The 20,025-nt window shown below is 43.2% G+C and overlaps 1 protein-coding gene across 1 annotated transcript; it reads right to left on the minus strand.

Moving 5' to 3' along the window:
• Positions 1-1,086: 1,086 nt before the first annotated feature.
• Positions 1,087-17,834, minus strand: LSM11 (LSM11, U7 small nuclear RNA associated). The gene is made up of 4 exons (XM_056867166.1): positions 17,420-17,834; positions 6,417-6,556; positions 3,700-3,783; positions 1,087-1,488 (listed from the first exon to the last, which is right to left on the minus strand). Exons 1-4 carry the CDS (start codon positions 17,832-17,834, stop codon positions 1,099-1,101), a joined length of 1,029 nt encoding a protein of 342 aa, XP_056723144.1. The 3' UTR covers positions 1,087-1,098.
• Positions 17,835-20,025: the final 2,191 nt, after the last annotated feature.

Raw genomic sequence — 20,025 nt, forward strand, 5'->3', positions numbered from 1 at the left:
AATCACTATTCATGCTTTGCAGTAGCCGTAAACATGCTTCTCAGGAAGAACCCAACTAGCATTAGAGAAATGTCACTCATAACCTAGAAGACATCAGGAACAATCTTCTCAGTACTGAATGTAGGTGTATCTGTGACTGCCATCATATGCTGGGGAATTTGCATCTGAAAGCACTGTATGACCGTGCCCAACCCAAATCCCACCTGTTCTCGCAAACAGTTCTCATAACATATGTACATCAACTTAGACTTCTTTGCTCTGCCATACAAAAGGACAGGCACAAGAAGCTGGATTGTTTCAACCAATTTATAATACACTCACACAAACTCTGGGTAGGGAAGTTACAGTGTTAGCTACATTCATTGTCTGCTGGTCTTGTAAAGGGGAAAAAGCGGGAAAAGATGGGTTAAGAGCACAAGCATTACACTATCAAAGAAAAGGCAAAACTTCTCTTTTGCTCACACAAAAAAAGATGGTATGGAGGCTCATTCTAGTGAATGTTGCCATGCAATGACAACCCACTTCTGCTTCCATTCACTTTACTCCAGGGACAAGTTTAGACACCAGAAGCTACTGCAGCTCAAGACTAGAGTGCCTCTTTGGGGCCAGCCATGCACACTATTAAGAGGGATGAGGGAGATGGGATGCAAATAAGCTAAAACCTAAAGCCATTCCTCCTTTTCACAAGCTCTTTAACTCCCTTATTTCTGAAAGCATGCTTTCCCATAATTTTGGATTAATACCATTCTAGCAATGAAGCCCAAGGTCACTGGTTTCTTTTTTGCAGCTGCTTAGCAAAAACAGAATGTTGGGCATCTGTCTCTAGTTTCATGTTACACACTCAAAATATACACAATACTTGTCCCATATCCGGGCATCACGATTTTGAAAGGTTCATGAGGACTTCAGGACTAGGGGGGTCACACATGGATCAAGGTGCTCCTGCTTTAGATGACCGTTTCCTATTCTCCCTTCTGGTCAAAAAAAGCCTTAAAATGCTTCTCAACGAGAACAGAGAAATGTCATCCATAACCTCTGTCTCATTATCACACAGCCATCACTGCAATTCACGTTACTGGTTAAACAGGCTTGGCCAGCTCAATGCGCTAGGTGAACAAGCAAGACATTCTCTCCTCGAATAAAAATCTGGTTTATGTGTCGTGTGAAAACTTGCTGGTAATCCACTCTGGGCCTCCGCTTTTTCCGTGACCGACCTCTTGTGCCACTCGCACTTGTCCCCTCTGTGTGCAAGGATCTGCTAGGCAGATCGACCTCCTTCCCAAAGGCTCGGGGCAAGCTAGAGCTCCGGACCCGATCTCTGCTTGAGTGCTTCCTTGATTCACGTTGTTCTTCCGATCTTCCCCGACTTGACCTAGACTTCCGCCCAAGTGTCCTAGGATCACATGAAAGGCCCGGAAGATCTGCAGCCGTCTTTGAGTCACTTTCTCTCTTAACCAAGGATTCCTGCAGCCTAAGTCTGTCAAACAACTGCAGAGCAACATTCAAAAGAGGGGCAGGGGAAGGAGAAAACACATTAGAGTCACCTGCAGTATAAAATAATCTGCAAGGTACAGCATAGAAAGGGCATAATGCACACCAATTACATTACTAATACTTATTGTAGACTGGTCAGGCATAGATGATGAGGTCTTTGTATAAGGAAGATGACTTATTTTGCGGTCAAAGAGGTCTTTGAGTTCTGCTTTTTATTTATATAACCATTCCGAGTTCATGTATTATAAATGTTCTGTATGAATGCCATTGCTATGTTGCTATTGTTCTGGCCCAGAGGCTAAGATAACTGATACATTTGATTTGCACTGCAAGCCTTCTGAGGCAAGGACTGTGCCACATTTTAGAGTAAGCAGAAAATTGCAGGAATTAAATAAACATGACATTGTACTACTATAATGCTGGATAAATCTAGTGATTATTTGTAAGTCTTGTAAAATATTTTATTATTAAAAGGTTTGTTATGTGTTTTCACCTGCGTAGCAGGTCTTGGTCCAGAAACACTGTCCACTAGAGGGTGGGGATTTATATGGAGAGCGGGGAGAGGTTGCCTGGCAACAAGACAGGAGAAGGAACCGGGAACTCCAAGAGAGAGGGAAGGAGCTGAAGCATTTTTTCATCTGAGGGAATGGAGAATTTCCGAAGAAGTTCCAGATGAGAAAAGCCTCTGGAGAGAGAAAAGGGCAGCTGACAGAAGAGTGGCCATCTTCTGGTGCGAGCCTTTTGTTCTGCATTGTTGAAAAGTTCCCTCCTATGACTGCGAGGAAAAGTGGCTTCACAAAGTTTGTGAAGGGCCTCACCAGGGGTCCAACAAGACCTGCCTGCAGTTTGTGAGTCAGAGTCCAGAAACTGAAGGAACTTCCTTTTTGTTTCACCTTGACTTTGGGACTGCTCAGTATATTTTATTATTCACGCGGTATTAAAAGCTGTTTAAGTGCTGTTCGGGTCTTGGACGGGGCATCCATAATTTGGTGACCACTAACACGGCCCTTTTAAGGCTACAAGGGTTACGTAATGAAGAGCAATAACTAACGGTAATTTCACACATGCAACCATGGCAGCATTATGTAGCAACTGGCTCAAGTGAGAAGGCCATCCTAAGTCAAAAGCTTGGAACCTATAGTACATTTCCAACAACAGAAAGATACTGCTGGAAGCAGGAGAGGGAGATGATTTCCATTAATCCCCTCCTTTCACTGCATCAACATATCCAGTGTCAGATATGCATTGCTTATAGATTAATAAACACAACGTATTTTGGGTTTTCCAAAATAGGATGCACGATTTCTAAGTGTAAAGATATATATATAGGCTCTCAAAAGTAGCCACGGGAGGTTTTGAATCAGATATACAAACCAGCAAATCAAAAACGGGATCAGCCCTCAGCCTTTCCTCTCCCCTTGAGAATCAAGAAGACTGTCTCTTTTTAACAAGAATATGCTTATTCATGAATAGACTCCTCCTTCAGCTTTCTGTACCCTGTTCAGTATTTTTTTTTATTTAAAACATAGTTGAATAACTACTCTAGGGATTGGTGGGGTATGCATAGCTTGGTAATGGCATCAGTGTTAACCAATTCACAAATAGGTTTACTCCGTTTAGGTCATACTATTGCAAAACTTCCAGAACCTTTTTTTTTTTTTGCAGAATCAGCCCCAAGATGCAGAAATGACTGGCAGCCAATTATCTTTCAACTGAAAACCTGGCTGAAAGTATATTGATTGGGACAGCACAAAGAAAGACCACCACAAATAGGATCTGGGTGGGTGGGCAGAAAACTGGTTTCTGTATCCTAGGTGGACAGCCAGTGATCTGAAAGAAAGTCTAGCCCCCCACCCCCCCTCAAAGCATGAACTCTTTGGATTAAAACACTGGAAGAGGCTGTGCTGAATACAAGATAGACTGCAACATTGAGTGATATTGCCAATTCCTAAAAAGATAACAAAGGATCTGTAAAATCCTTTTCTCTCCTCAGAAAGCAAATATATCAGATCTACTTTTGCTACACTATCCAGTATTGTAAAAACTCATTAGCACTATACATTGTAATACATTGTTAATGTATACTTTATCTGAAATCACCCATTTTTGTTGAAATCAGCAGAGATTTTTTAATGGCACTTTTGGGACAATACGTGCCAGTGGACTTGAACCAGCCTACTAACAAGCCAGAGAATGGCTACTTACTCTGGTGAGAGTCAACTGTGGTTCAACATAGAAAGCTCTGCCCAGAACAGGTTTTCGGTACGTCTCATCCACATCTGTCAGGGCCTGGGGCAAAGAAAGTAGATGTGTAGCAGAATGACTTGAGATGCACACATTACACTTGTATCACATCTAGAAACCAGAGCAGGGGAACAATAGAGGAATCAGACACTGTTTATTACACAGCTCAAGATCACAAATTCGCTTCAGTGATTTGACTCCTGTTCTCTCTATGAGTAGTGACAAAAGTGAGGACAGAACAGGTTAATATTCTGATTCAGGAATATTTTATCTTAAGAGAGAGCTACCAGGGTAGAAGCCTGTAGGATTTTTTCCAGTCTTCCCCGGGGTGCCTTAATCTGTTGCACAAAGGGTGCCTTTCTCTCGATGGGAAAACAGCATGATGAGAAGCCCCTTCTCCTATGGTCCTGATACGAATTAGGCCCTCACATGGTTGGTGAATTAAAAAAAAATATTGACAGGTCCATACAGGAAACCCCACATATTGTGCTGTTTGGCCGTCCTCTTCAGCTCCTCAGCAGCATATAAAGAACAGCTGCCTTGGCTTCAGCTTCCCGTTGGTCAGACAAGCTCAGGGAATATACAACCCCTTTCTAGAACTGTGCCCTGCAATCTGCGTCAAAGCCTTTGGAGGGTTTTGACATAGCTCTACCTGAACTGCAGTTAATGTCCAGGATTTGGACAAGTAAATACTTTTGATTTTCATGTCATTTATTTATCAAACACACAAATGTGTGTGTTTGATAAATAAATGATATGAAAATCAAAAGCATTTGTGTGTGGGGGGGGGGAAAGAAAAATTTACAAAAGTTCAGCACAACTCCAATCTAAATCGTGAAATTGTCTTAAATGCTATAAAGCAAACAAAGGCAGGTTTGCCACTGTATGGTAACTGCAGCAGGTATTTCTAAAAGAAATGAGAAGAATCAATTACCGTATATACTCGTGTATAAGCCGAGTTTTTCAGCCCGAAAAAAGGGCTGAAAAAAACCAACCAGGCTTATACGCACGTCAATATGGTGGGGGGGGGAACTTACCACCACCGCGGGCGCCGCTGGCCCGCGCGCCTTCCCTGTAGCCTGGGAGCGGCCAGCGGGGCCTTCCTGCGCGCAGGCAGGGCCCCGCCGCAGCCCCTGCCGCTGCCGCCTCCAGCTGATCAGGCCTCGTCCTCCTGCCTCTCCCGGTGAGTAGGGTGTTCAGGGGCTCTTCCCCCCCCCCTAGGGTGGCGCTGGGGTCGGGGTGGGTCTGGAGGGCCCGGGAGGGGGTGGCGCTGGGGTCGGGGTGGGTCTGGAGAGCCCGAGCGGGAGGGCGACCCGGGGCAGGGGCGTTGTATAAGCCAACCCTCGGCTTATACGCTGGTGCCTAATTTCCCCCCATTTTTTGGGTGAAATTAGGCACCTCGGCTTATACGTGGGTCGGCTTATACACGGGTATATACGGTAAATATATTTACCTGAAAGGGTTATTTTAATTTAGTAAGAACATCGCTTTTGTATGGCAAAAAGAAGTTATATGTACAAGAATGTTGAGTAAATAAGGAAGTCAAAACCAAGAAAAGTTCATCCTTAAGGCAAAAGCAGATATTATACGAGGCAACACTACTAAATACTTGAAGGCCAGAAAAAAAACTTTTGAAATATTTTCTTTTGAAATGAGTGAAATGCTTTTTAAGACAGGGTTTTACTCAAAATATGTAGTATGAAATTTTTTATACAATACAGTCCACTGCATTAATGATAATTCTGTAGACATATACAATATATACTGTAGACATATACAATATAGTATGCTTATTGTTTGACCCTGACCTGGATGGCCCAGGCTAGCTTGATCTTGTCAGATCTCAGAAGATAAGCAGGGTCAGCCCTGGTTAGTACTTGGATGGGAGACCACCAAAGAATACCAGGGTGGCTAAGGGGTTGTCATAAATCAGCTGCAACTTGACGGCACTTTTCACCAATGTCAATGTGTTTAATGATAATATATTATTAAACAATTCAGTGTTTTCAATGTTATAAATAATGATACCCAAACATGTTAACAGTCCTACATACTGTGACTGTGTGAGAATGTGTTCTGTCCAAATAAGACCCTAACTTTTGTTCACAGCTTAAATTTTCTACCTTCACTTTTTATTTTTTCCGTATCTCTCAGATAGCAAAAATTAAGATACATATGGTACGGTAGAAAGGATGCAGCAGTTTGCAACTCTCTCGAGTACTGGGTATATTTGCAATTTTTCTATAAAAAACAAAGACATTTATACTTTTAAATTCTATAAATATACCGAATAATACAATTTTATATGCAAACTAAGTTATAAATGATGCATTTTATGTTGTTAATTCAGTAAAATACGTTTAGATTTAATACAAAAGTAAGTATTATATATATTCTGATTTCCCCAAAAATGTCTGTTCCCTCCCCTGGAAAAAAATTATCTCCCATGGCTGCAAATTTTAAAACTCTACACACTACAGAAAATTATAAGAATATATTAAGCAAAAAAGAAATGGGAGTGATCCAACTGAAGTCAATGATAAAACTCGCATTCAGTTGTACAGATGACTGCTCAAATGCCCAAATGTAGGAGCTGTTGTGCACACAGATTGTTCCTCCACATTATCTGAAGTCTTTACATTGGTAGCTGTAAAATCATAGAATAGGATGATCATTACCATATTCCAGAATTTGTCAAACGCAACCAAGAATCCAGTGCATACGCCACGAAGCCCTTTGAAAGTTCGGATATGGACATTGACTTTAACACCATCTCGGACACAGCGGTGAAGTTCTCCAAGTGGGCTGCCTTCATGAACTAGAACAAAAATGAACCACCATCTCTGGTTACTGGGACAAACATCACGCAGAATAAAATGAATTACAAAAGGCTGAACTCACAGTTACTGTGAAATTTGTTTTGAAGTCAATTCCCTAATTTATACAGTGAACTATTATTGTCACAAGGTGCAGCATACTTCAGTGAACCAACGATATTACAAGACAGGTTATCAGAGAATAAGAGACAGCCAAACACAATTCTACAATGTAGCCCATTCCTTCACTATTTCCATGGAGAAAGTCTTTAGATTAAAAAGAATTACATGCAGAGATCTTTCCAACAAATGAGCACTGCTTGACTGTAGAGCTGCAGTTGTCAGGAGCTGAACTAAAAGCAGCGCAAAACTTATCCCACTAGCCACCTATTATAACTGAAAACATTTCCAAACAGGAAAAACTGGCCTGCTGCCTATTTAGCACAAATTACTTTTGTTTTTTAATAGTTGCTGTAATTTTGCTTTACTTCTGCTTTAATTTCCCCCCAAAAAAGTTTGATGTTCTCAGTTAACCCTGTTCAGTGACTCATATGCATTTATAGAAACCTTTCCTAAAATTATTTAAAGTTATGATAATTCATTACAATTTTAAAGCCATTAATTCCATTGTTGCTCAATAATAGGGCACTTATTTTTATAATTAGCCTAAGTATCAAACCTGTTGATGATCAAAACATCTTTTGGGTGTTTTAATAAACAGTGCTTAAGAACATAAGAAAGGCCCTGCTGGATCAGACCAAGGCCCATCAAGTCCAGCAGTCTGTTCACACAGTGGCCAACCAGGTGCCTCCAGGAAGCCACAAACAAGACGACTGCAGCAGCACCATCCTGCCTGTGTTCCACAGCACCTAATATAATAGGCATGCTCCTCTGATACTAGAAAGAATAGGTATGCAGCATGACTAGTATCCATTTTAATAGCCATGAATACCCCTTTCCTCCATGAATATGTCCACTCCCCTCTTAAAGCCTTCCAAGTTGGCAGCCATCACCACACCCTGGGGCAGGGAGTTCCACAATTTAACTATGCGTTGTGTGAAAAAATACTTCCTTTTATCTGTTTTGAATCTCTCACCCTCCAGCTTTAGCAGATGACCCCGTGTTCTAGTATTATGGGAGAGGGAGAAAAACTTCTCCCTGTCCACTCTCTCCAAACCATGCATAATTTTATAGACCTCTATCATGTCTCCCCTCAGCTGCCTTCTTTCCAAGCTAAACAGCCCTAAGCGTCTTAACCGCTCCCCGTAGGACAGTTTCTCTAGTCCCCTAATCATTTTGGTTGCTCTATTCTGTACCTTCTCAAGCTCTGTAATATCCTTTTTTGGTGTGGTAACCAGAACTGTACACAGTATTCCAAGTGTGGTCTCACCATAGATTTGTACAAGGGCAGTATGATATCAGCAGTTTTATTCTCTATTCCTCGTCTAATTATGGCCAGCATGGAATTTGCCTTTTTTACAGCAGCCGCACACTGGGTTGACATCTTCATTGAGCTATCCACTACCACCCCAAGATCCCTTTCTTGGTCTGTTGCTGCCAGCACAGATCCCATCAGTGTATATATGAAGTTGGGATTTTTTGTCCCAATATGCATCACTTTACACTTGCTCACATTGAATCTCATTTGCCATTTTAATGCTCATTCTTCCAGTATGTAGAGATCCTTCTGGAGCTCTTCACAGTCCGATTTTGTTTTAACCACCCTAAATAATTTGGTGTCATCTGCAAACTTGGCTACTTCACTATTTAACCCCAACTCCTGGTCATTGATGAACAGGTGGAAAAGCACTGGTCCCAACACAGATCCCTGAGGAACCCCACATCAGCAATACATAACTAATACTTGACTGGTCAGTTCACCAAATCTTTTTTGACCAGTCAAACGGCCAACTCTATTACTACCACTACCACATCTAATTCCAAACTTGGCCCCAGGGTATGGATTTTTTAAAAATCTATAAAACGGGGTTATGTAAGGATGGGGAGATGTTTCTACAGGTGAGTATGAAACAACAAATTACATGGGGATTATCCCCTCAATCATAAATGTCTGAAGAAAGATAGCATAGATAGTGTGGAGAAGTGGATCCAGAGTAAATCAGATCCCCTGTACTAGTCTTGTTGGGTCCTCATGGATTCCCCACTTGTAAGCTTCTACTTGTGTTCCTGCCTATTATGTACTAGAGAGTGAAGTGTTCCTGTGTAAACCTGCTCCTGTTAGCGATCTTGCACAATTTGCATTTAGAAAAATCCTACACACTAAGATGCAGTGAAACAGCTCCTTTATCAATATATTTTAATAATACTGAGGGGTCTACTTGTTTTATAAAATAAAAGCAATTTGAGGGGCTTTCATGATTCTTATGCCAATGGGTACCCCTCCCCCGACTTAAAATGTTCAGTTTATCTTGTCACTTCAACAGCCTGCAGCTTTAGCTCCACCCTTACACCAAAAAGAAGAAGAAGAACCAGAGAGGCATACTTCTACACCATGTGTGTGTTAAGTGCTGTCAAGTCGCTTCCGACTCATGGCGACCCTATGATTGGAAGTCCTCCAAAATGTCTTATCTTTGACAGCCTTGCTCAGATCTTGCAAAATGAAGGCTGTGGCTTCCTTTATTAAGTCACTCCATCTCTTGTTGGGTCTTCCTCTTTTCCTGCTGCCCTCAACTTTTCCTAGCATGACTGTCTTTTCCAGCGACTCTTGTCATCTCATGACGTGACAAAATACAATAGCCTCAGTTTAGTCATTTTAGCTTCTAGGGTCAGTTCAGGCTTGATTGATCTATAACCCACTGATTTGTGTTTTTTTTTTTTTTTTGGCAGTCCATGGAATTCGTAACACTCTCCTCCAACACCACATTTCAAAGGAATCTATTTTCTTCCTATCAGCTTTCTTCCCTGTCCAGCTTTCACACCCATACATAGTAATAGGGAATACAATGGCATGAATTAATCTAGTCTTGGTGGCTAGTGACACATCCATACTTCTACACCATACTGGTTATTTATTCATTCAATCCTTTTCGGAGAAAGGTCAGCTAAAATAATGGAAATAAATAAATTTAAAAGGGGGTTCAAAACTATACCAAATGTATCTCTCATTCTGCAAACATAAAAAACTATTATGCTAAGCTCTGCAGGTAACTATTATGTTCCTGTGGTTTTAGGCACTACAGACTTTTCATCAATCATTTGTGAAGCCTACGGGGATATAATTTAGTACTCAAGAGTCGTGAAATGGATTTTTAGTGTAAAACACATGCTTAATACCTAGATTCTAAAGGATTATTAAAAGCCTACCTAGGGGGTTGTCACTGTACAAGAGAAATATTTCCGATACATAATCACCACCTCGGTAACCTACTGGCATAATTTATGAAGGAAGAGATTCCATAGAAGCACGGCACTCTGTCTTGATGCGACAGAAAGACTGGTACCCTAAGTACTCCCACTGTGGCTTTAGCATTTTTTGCTAAACCTAGTATTTTTGCAGAGCAATCCTAAATCGAGTTACACTGTTTTAAGTTCACTGGACTTTCTAAACTTCAATGGTGTAAACTCTTTTAGGATTGCACTGTTGAATCTCTTTGGTGAGCTCTCTTGAAAGGCAAAGAATGTAAATGTAGACAGATTGTGACATCGGTAAATATACTTGTGTGTGCGGTTCTGGGTTTTTCTGAGACTGGTTTTGACAACTAACACCTTGTTTTAAGCCTTTTTTTAGTAGTATACATTAAATTTAGTTACTGGTCTTAATTTGTAACTTTTAGTTTTCTCTAATTTTACTGCTTCTGTTTTACTGGGTTGATTACCAATTTTTAAGCTTGGTTTTCGTCTAAACTGTAGTGCTGTTGTATGTTGCTTTTCTTTAATTGCCATAATTTTATTTGAAATCATCTTAAAATGTTCAGGAGACTCCACTGCAAACATAAATACAATAATATATAAGCTTCCTAGCACGAAAAATATCTTAACCTGTAAAAAATTAATTACAAAGCCGACACTTAGCAAGAATAGCATGCCACTACAATCTTTACAGATGTCCTTACAAAAAGTAATGGACCAAGAGAATACTTGCTCCAGCATCTGCTATGGGGAAAGAGATAAATTTTTAGGGTTGGAACACATGTCACAGTCACTATAGGGATACAACCAAGCCTCACAGGCCCAGCCATCACTGGCCGGACCATACCATATGGAAGCACTTACTGTGTGTGGAGCTTAGTTATCCTGTTGCAAATCTCCATTCCACATTCTCTGAGGTTACTGGAAGGACACCCAGTATTGCAGTATAATCAGTAAGCTCTATACAACAAAGGCTTCTAAACATCATGGGTCATATGAGAATCATTTACCACAGGGAGTCAATTCTGGCATCATCCCTTGGCAATCTGTGTACTCCAGCCCGTAAGCAAAAACCAGGAAAGTGGAAGAGATAGCATCCTCTATGTCTTTAATCCTCTTAACATCTGACCTGCTAGAATTCTGAAGTATGGGTAGTACTCCAATTGACTTTCAAAATATAGATGTATTAGGTTTGTCTACTACTGCTCTAAAAAGTCTGTCCCGCATTGAATCTGTCACAATACCAGAAAAAATTGTATTGAGCGGGTTAAAACAGTTAAGACAGAATTTAAGATCTCCCTCTATGTAGATTACACACCATTATCACCCTAGGAGCCTGTGAAAGCTTTAAAGCAGGTTTTATTAAAGTTTATAAACTCAGAAATGCTTCAGACTACAAAATCAATTAATCCAAATCAGACTCTCTTTAGTTACATTTGACAAAGGATCAGCAGGGGTCCTCACAAGAGCTTTATCATAGTCTATTCAATATTTAGAGATTAAGAATGCTCAATCAGTCTAAATAGTCTTTTGCAAGGGGAAATAATAATTCGCCAGTCATCAAGATACAACGATATTAAATACTTCCTTTAGAAATTAGATATGTATTTTCCTGCAAGCATTACAACATTCTACCAAATTGTCTGTTTGTTCATAATACTGTTTATGAACAGAAAACAAAATAAACAGAGCAGAACTCAGAGGCAACATCCATTAAGTAGCATGACTGGATCCAGGGACACCAATCGGTTTAGCAGACTGTAAAATAAGCTCAGCATAAAGTGCAAGTCAGTGGTCCATAGTAGATTGCTATAACAGAAACCCACATTAACTCTCCAGGTAAAAAAAGTTAGCATGTTGAATAAATTACTGAACTTCGGCAGCGCCACCAGTCAAATGACAATAAAAATCAAGGCCTGTCTAGAGCAATGCCAATACAAAGGACGTGATTAATACTGGCACCTGTTTATCTATATGCTCAGTTTATTCATTAGTTGGACATAGACAACAACCAGGAACAGTTGGACATAAAGGCAGAACAACAACTTTGCTGTTCAAGATTTTAGCTAAAGCCATCCAACTTAAAGGTAATGAGACAATAATTCTAACAGCCCATCCCTGAACGGGGGGGGGGGGGGGGCACAGCTGACCCCACACCCAGAGCAGCTTGCTGCCAGTAGGTGTTGAGGGTACTGGGGGTGGGTGGGGGGTACTGTATCATTATTACAAAGTTTATTTATAAAATATTAACGACAAGGGTCAGGAAGCAATTTTGGAATCAGGAAGCAATTTTCCTCTAGGCCAAAGATCCTGGAAGATTTTAATTTTTTTGCCATCTTCTGGGCATGGAGTAGGGGGGGGAGGTAGTTGTAAATTTCCTGCATTGTTCAGGGGGTTAAACTTGATGACCTTGGTGGTCCCTTCCAACTCTATGATTCTATGATTAATATCACCAGTTATTTTAACACCTTCCAGAAAAATAGTAAAATCTGGTATTTGGGACTGAACCTGGGACTCATGCATGCAAACTGTGTTCTATTACTGACATCTGGCCCCACCCAACCCATTTTCATAAGCAATTATTTTTCATATAGATGTAAATTTTACCAGGATATTATCTATGTCATCTAAAAAGATGCAATAATCCTAAAACAATCCACATATATTTTATTTTATTGTATTAATTTTATATCTATCCTGCTTCTTCCCCAAAGAACCCAACACAGTTTACAATAAAAAAAACATAATACATAGACATCTAACGTCAGAACACATGAACCAGAATTAAAAAGAAACTAAAAATACTAATAACTGTTGAGACCAAAGTGGCTAATAATCAAAGTAGGGACCTTTCTTGTATCCTCAGGAAGGCCATACAACAATACCAGCAGTGCCAAAGAAAAAGCCCTAGCCCAAGTAGCAAAGGTCAAAGCCAACTTTTGAAACCACCTCCCCTTCTGTATATTCAACTCAACACCCCTTAATAGGAGCCCTCCTGTTACTTAGCAGTAAACCTATTACAGTCCATATTCCCAACCATTCTGCCTGACACAATCTCTGATGCTCCCCAATGCTCTCAGCCAGGGCTCGTACCTGTCCCTCCCCAGTACCCTGGACAGCTCTCTCATCATCATCATCTATATATCTAATAGTGATGTGTGGCCCCCATCCGGGGATACCTAAATTTGCAGATCGGAGCCACATCAACGCCAAACCCAGGTTTGCAGAAAAATCGGGGGGGGGGGGGGAATACATTATGGGATTAAAAAAAACCTGGAATGATCAAAGATGCACATGTAAGAAACAGATTACCTCAGTGGCTGTTGCTAGGCAACCACAGCATTCCTGGCAAAAAAGTAGGGGGAGAGGGCAGGACCATTTTCAGGGCTGCTTCAGCCTTTGAGGGAGGACTCATCAGCACCAGGCCTGGCAGCAACTGCCATGCAACTTGCAACCACAGGATTTGCACATACCTGGTCAAATGGTTAGGTAGGCTGCCTCTTCCTTCCCTCCTTCCCACTTTGGGAGGGTAGGGCAGGTTCAGACAGAGTGCATCTATTCCCCCTCCCTTCTTTGGGGGTGGGGCCAGGGCAGGCTGAGGGAGGAGCCATTTTCCAGGGGTTTTAACTCTCAGTCTGCCAGTGTTCACAGAGTGGTTGTGTAGGTAGAATGGAGGAGAGGAGCATGATGTAAGCTTCTTTGGGTCATCACTGGGGAGAAAGATGGGGCAGACAGAAAGCTTGGTGGGTGAGTGGGAAAGACAGGAGAAAGCAGAGAAGGGTGAGGATCTTGGGGTTGCCAGGAGGAGGGAAAGAGGAAATAGTATGGGGGAGGTGATACAGGGGGAAAGGATGTTCCCCTCACAAGTCCCTGCAGGTTCCCCACTGTGCATCTGGGTTTGGCCTGGCGATCAGCATCACAAACAGGCCTTAGTTTTCCTGTGTAGAGGCTGCCAAGGCAGGGAAGGAGGGAACGCTGAAGATGAGGGGCAGGCAGGCAGGATTTGATTTAAATCAAATCACGATTTAAATCATTAGTAAGACTAGATTTAAATAATGGTTTTCTACATAAAGACTTGTGAAGTATTCTGTTCAAACGGTTATACTTTCATTTTTACTGCTTTCCTCTTTCCTCACACTTAGTTCCTTGTGCAGATCTGTTCCACTCCAAATTGAACCTCTTGAAACTTAGCACTTAAGAGGTAAGGGATTGATTCTGTGTACATATATTTACAAAGGAACGATTAGATTAAGGTATTTTTCTCAACTTTATACGTTTATGGTATTTTATAACATTTTTGATGTGAGGAAGAGGCATGCAGACACAAATTCACAGTTTTGAGAACTGCAAAACTAAGCATCTGTGATCATATCTTCTACATAGAAAAATTGCCCAAAATAATCTTATGGAAAACTCTGGAAGAGCATGATATTGTGAATGGATTAATGGAATTCATTTACCCAAAAAGGTAAACATTGCATGGATATACAGTCTAATGCTACATAATTAAAAACTAATCCTTATTTCATGATGAATAACCTTTGCACTATAATGTATCTTAATCAGAAAACTATCTTCAGATAGAGTTAGCCTCAAAAATCATTTTATTTTTAAAAAACCTGATTTAAATTTAAAAAAACCCAATGTTTTAAATTATTGATTTTTATCCACCCTGGGGGCAGGTGAAGGAAGACAGGTTGGCTGGTGGGCATAGAGAAAAGGAAGCAGGAAAAGGCAAGAGGCTATGGGGGTGCTTTCAGGGAAGGGAGTACCTGTAACTTTAAGAAACAGAAGACCTCAGTGGCTGCTACTAGGCTATCACAGGATTTTAAGCTTGGGTTTTGTCAGTAAAAGCCAGTGCGTGGAGGCAAGGCCCTTTCCAGGGCTGTTTGGGCCTTTGAGGGAGGACTCATTGGGGCCAGGCCTGGCAGCAACCACCAGGCTACCGACTACTACCTAACCTGTATTACTCACCTAGGCCTGGCTGCTCCATGTAAGCAGCCGCCCTATGAAAGCCAGTGTGGTGTAGTGGTTAGAGCTTCAGAATAGGGTCTGGGAGACCCAGGTTCGAATCACCAGTCTGCCATGGAAGCTCACAGGGTGATGCTGGGCCAGTCACATACTTTCACCCTAACCTACCTCACAGGGTTGTTGAGAGGATAAAAAGGAGAGGAGAATAACGTAAGCTGCTTTGGTTCCCATTGTGGAGAAAGGTGGGTTATAATTGAAATAAATAATAAATACAGCTGAACATGGAGACAGATTAAAGTAGGTTGGTGAATGGCTGAGAAGGAGAGAATGAGGCAGGGAAAGAAGACTGGATATGTGGGCTGCCAGGAAGAGAAAAAAAGAAAATAATGTGGGGAGGGGGGATACAGGGAAAAGTGATATGCCCCCCCAAGTCCTTGAAAGGTGCCTACCATGCAAGTGGACCTGGTCCAGCTATTGGTACCACACAACTGGGCCATAGTTTTCTTAGGTAGAGGCTGCAGGGAGCAGATGAGCACAGAGGGGCAGATAAAGATAGGTTAGCTGTTCATCAGGAAGGAGAGAAGGTAGCAGAAAAAGGGGAGACGCTGGGGGACTACCAGGGAAGGGAAAGAGAAAATAATGGGGGAAGGGGAAATGAGATCCCCCCAGCAAGTCCTTGCAGGTTCCCACTTGGCTATCCTAAAGCAGGAGTCCAGTAGCATTTTAAGACTAGCAAAATTAAAAAGCCCCTAGGTTCCTGCATTATTTGATTGCTACGGACTAACATGGCTACCCATCTGGAATTACCCTCCACCTGTTACTCAATTGCGACTCAGAGGTCACAAACTAAAATAAACGTCCACATGGCCAAGGCTGAAACACTATATCCTTGGGTTCAATCAGTGTATTACAGTAATTCAAATGGTCTCTCTTTTTTCAAACCCCTCTTTCCCTTTCATGCTTTTCCACCTTGAACCTCAATCAACACACTTAGAAAGCAATCCAAAGGTCTACTCAGAACTAAATCCAATTTTATTCAATAAGGCTTACTCCCAGGAAAGTGTTCTTAGGCTAGCACTGTTAGCGCCATTCCCTCTTGAGCACATCTTGCCCAGCACTCCACACTGATTTCCTCTCTCTCTTTATGTAGTTCTTTGGACTGAAAGTTATTAATTTGCTTATACCTGTTCTCTTCAAAGGCGTTCACACTTGCTTCCATTCACTTCAGCTTTCCCCTTTTCCACCAGTACCTCTCTTCCTATCTCCCTACAGTGAAATAGGTTTGCTCCTTCTGACCTGTTTCATTCACCTTTCCTGAATCACATGTGCTCTCTCTCGCTTCCCCAGACTTGATCAAACTCCTTATTGTTACAATGGCCTTTGGCCCACTATGTGGGGATAGTCCGGTTCTAAACACTTTAATACACAAACAGCGGGAAAACACATTTTTCCCCTACCCACAGCGATAGCATATTGAGTCTTTGGGCACATACTCTCACTGCAAGCATGAGAACCGCAAGCATTACATCTACTCTACAAGGCAGACAGACACTAAATACCAAAGAGAAACAGCCCACGGTGTGAGGGTGCATCAAGAAAGCGGCATACCCTACTACATGCCCAGGATGTACACATTACAGAGGCCCAGTTATGGCCCCCTACACCATGTACAGACCATGCACAAGGTAAGTCAAAACCCAGAAGGCATTCCGCAATACACTGGGCGGACGGGGCATACCTGCTAACTCCATAACACTGGGAATGCCTCAAGCTCAGAACCTCTTCTCATCTCCAGGGCCCAACTAGGGTCAATATGAAGGAGCAACCGGGGCCTGTCACTTAACAGGGGGTGACTGCCTCCACTCGCACTGAAAAGCTTCGGACAGCCAGGCCATTGATGCACGGGGTGGGGGAGATTCGCCCCTCTCCAGATGCGCATTTTCCCCATCCAAATTCCCCAAACTCGGACAATATATTGAGAAAACGAATTAAAGCTGGGAAGGCTTAAAGGTTCTATTTTGATCTAATTCAAACGAGAGAAGCAGAAATACTATTAAGGATATTGATTTAGACTGAAAGAATTGTAACTAGACTGATATAAGAAATATATTATAATGAATTAGAATTTAAACGCAAAGGGGACAATTCAGTTATCAAACAGGTAAGAGGAGGGCAGAGGGGAAGTCAAGGAAATACTAGCATTAATTAGTTATCTGGTTAAGAAAAATAATGTTTATATCATATAACCGTGTTATTGAACGATGCAAATTATTGTGATATAAAAAAATAGAAAAAATAAAAAAATCCCCCAAACTCAACAATAAGCCCCCCCGCCCCCATGCAGAGTTTTGAGAATTGGGGTGAGGAAAATGCGCATCTAGAGAGGGGCAAAGCCAAGGCCGAACCCCCCGTGCACCAACGACCCCCGCTTCCGGAAGGCTTCGCAGGCCGCGCTAAGCCCGGCCGGCCTCCCCCCGCCCCCGCCCGCTCGCTCGCTCGCTCGCTTTCCCGCCCGGCCTGCTTACGGGGCATCCTGGTGAGGACGTTGCGCGGCGCCCTCCTGCCCCTCGCCCGGGCCTTCTCGGCCGCCTCCGGGCCGGGCTCCTTGGCCACCACGAGGCTGCGGAGGCGCTCGAGGCGCTCGGGGTCGGCGGCGGCGCGGCCGGGCCGGCTGCGGGGGTGCGCGGCGGAGGGGCGGCCCCCGCGACCGCGGAGAAGGCCGCGCTGGAAGCTCTCGTACTCGGCCAGGTTGTTGAAGCAGGGCGCGGCCGGGCAGGGCAGCGGCGTCCGCTCCGAGTACAGCGCCAGCAGCGGGTCGAAGCGCTGCGAGGCGGCGTCCAGGCGGTCGGGGCTGGGCGACCGCTCCGGGCCGCCGCCGCGGTGGCCCCCCGAGCGGCGCCGCCGCCGCCTCAGCCCGGCCGCGGCCTCCGCCTCCTCCATGGCGCCCGCTCTCGCCCCGGCCTTGCTGGGCGGGCGGGCGGGCGGGCGGGCGGGCGAGGGGGGGGAGAAGAACCGCCCGCGGCTTCCCGCGCTCACCGCTAAGGCCCGCCCCAGCCCCGCGATAGCATTACACGGCAAGGCGCCTTCCCGGCCTCTCAGCCCGCGCAGGGCTGGAGGGGCAGAAGCCGTTGAGGCGCCGGCTGGAGCTGCGGGGTCGCCTCTCCGGGGCTCCCCGGACCCAAACCGTCGCTCCTCACGGCTGCCGTCGCGGAAGGCCTCTTCGTCGCCCTGCTCGCTTTTAGGTCATCCGAAACGACGGAAAGGTCCCACTTGGGCCTCTCCCCGGCAGACAGGAAACGCGCTTGGCATTTCTCCCTACGTGAAACGTGCATTACCTCCCCCCCCCCCCCCGGTCTCGTGGGATAAGTCTCCTCGGTTTGGGAGGAAAGTGTGAAGGCCGGAGGCACCAATACTCCCGCCTCAGAGCAAGCCTTCCTGCTGTAAATCTGCTATCTGTTCTCGAGGTGTCAAATCTGCCAGAACATCGCTAGAAGCTTGAAAGAACCATGCTGTTTTTGCATTTCAAAGCCATTACTGGAATCGATTCTAGTATGTGTCCCCTATAAAGATGACCTGTATTTCTCCCATCTGTATTCTGACCTTAAGTTTGTATAGACCTGGGGTGGGGAACCTTTTTTCTGCCGAGGGCCACTTGGATATTTATAACATCATTTGCGAGCCATACAAAATTATCAACTTAAAAATTTGCCTGCTATATTTGGTCAGACATTTAGCCAAGAGGCACAACCGGAGACGGCTCTGAGTATCCGCCACATAGAGCGACTCGCTTTTGAGCTCTGCTGTCCCCAGCTGGGCCCAAGAGATTCAGGCAGGGCAGCATCCTTCTGAGCTAGAGATCTGCCAGGATCCATGAAGGGCCAGACCAAATGATTTCAGGGGCCTTATAAGGCCCCTGGGCCTGACGTTCCCCACCCCTGTTCTAGAGGCTATTATGGTGGCAACCATTTTCTATGCCGAGAGAGAATAACGTTTTGTACTCCCACTATGGAAGTGCCACTGAAATGTAATTGGTAGTCACAGCTGGATTAACACAATTTAAGATGCATCTGGCCAGAACTGCATTAAGACCGACCTACGTCAAATTTAAGAGGCTTCATAACATTGAAATTCCTAAATTACCATTCCTTTTTGGTAATGTTCTTTTTTATTTAGAGGACCTTCATAATCTGAGACCCTAAAGTTTACCTTGTGCATAAATCCAGCTCTGCATATGGTTCACTCATGTCCACTAGTTCAATATAAAGAATATCAGATATTAAAATCATTCTGCTGTTTATTTAATAGTAAATTATCCCTCCCCCAAATCCAAGGAACTGTCATACATCAGCCCTGGTTTTTGTACAGGCAGCAGGGGCTACTGCTTCACCCCCACATTCCAAGGAAGCCTGTTTTTTTTTTTGTTGGCTCAGAGGAAGCACAGAGTGAAACCCCTGTGAACATGGCCCACTAGCCAGAAATTGTGGATATGTGGTAAAAGAAATAGAAGTGTAGGCTTCACTTGCATAACCCTGTTTTAAAAAAATCGCTATTGTAAATAGGTGACACCAATCATAAACTGCATATGTTCCTAGATATACAAAGCAAAATACATTTAAGCCTCCTCCCTTAATAGTATTTACAGGATCCATCTGCCTTCCTTGTAAAGTCCAAAGACTATGTTCATTGTACACATTATGCTGTGTTCATGTGTGTTTATTGCACTGGCTTCTAATTTTGTAATTTAGCTGAATTACGGTCCATGGTATGTACTGCATTGCATTATTCTCTGTCAAGTAACTCCTGCGTTACTGTCAGTGTTGCCTGTATTTTTAGTTCAATGTTCTCTATTTTGATTACAATTACTATGGAGTAACTTTCAGTGGTATTATACTGATCTTATTGCATTGTTGGTAGTTGTAACTCCTTTGAGTCTCAGTGAGAAAATCAGATTATAAATGAAGTAAATAGAGACAATTTGTTTGTTCAGAAATTGCTTATTATGAAAACCCACTCTGGGCAGTATTTTTTATCACATAGCATTTATCACATTTAGTCATAGCAACTCTTGAATGGTGTAGATCAGAGGTTCTCAATTGGTGGTATGTAGGCTTTTCATAAATTTTACTAAGAA

The sequence above is a fragment of the Euleptes europaea genome, chromosome 1, assembly GCF_029931775.1.
Source record: "Euleptes europaea isolate rEulEur1 chromosome 1, rEulEur1.hap1, whole genome shotgun sequence".
Classification (NCBI taxonomy): domain Eukaryota; kingdom Metazoa; phylum Chordata; class Lepidosauria; order Squamata; family Sphaerodactylidae; genus Euleptes; species Euleptes europaea.

Coding starts and splice junctions, on each gene's coding strand:
- LSM11 (XM_056867166.1), bottom strand. CDS start 17,834: ATGGAGGAGGCGGAGGCCGCGGCCGGGCTGAGGCGGCGGCGGCGCCGC. Junction 3,784..6,416: donor TTGACAAATTCTGGAATATG/GTAATGATCATC, acceptor TCTTTGCCCCAG/GCCCTGACAGATGTGGATGA. Junction 1,489..3,699: donor CACAGTTGACTCTCACCAGA/GTAAGTAGCCAT, acceptor GTTGCTCTGCAG/TTGTTTGACAGACTTAGGCT.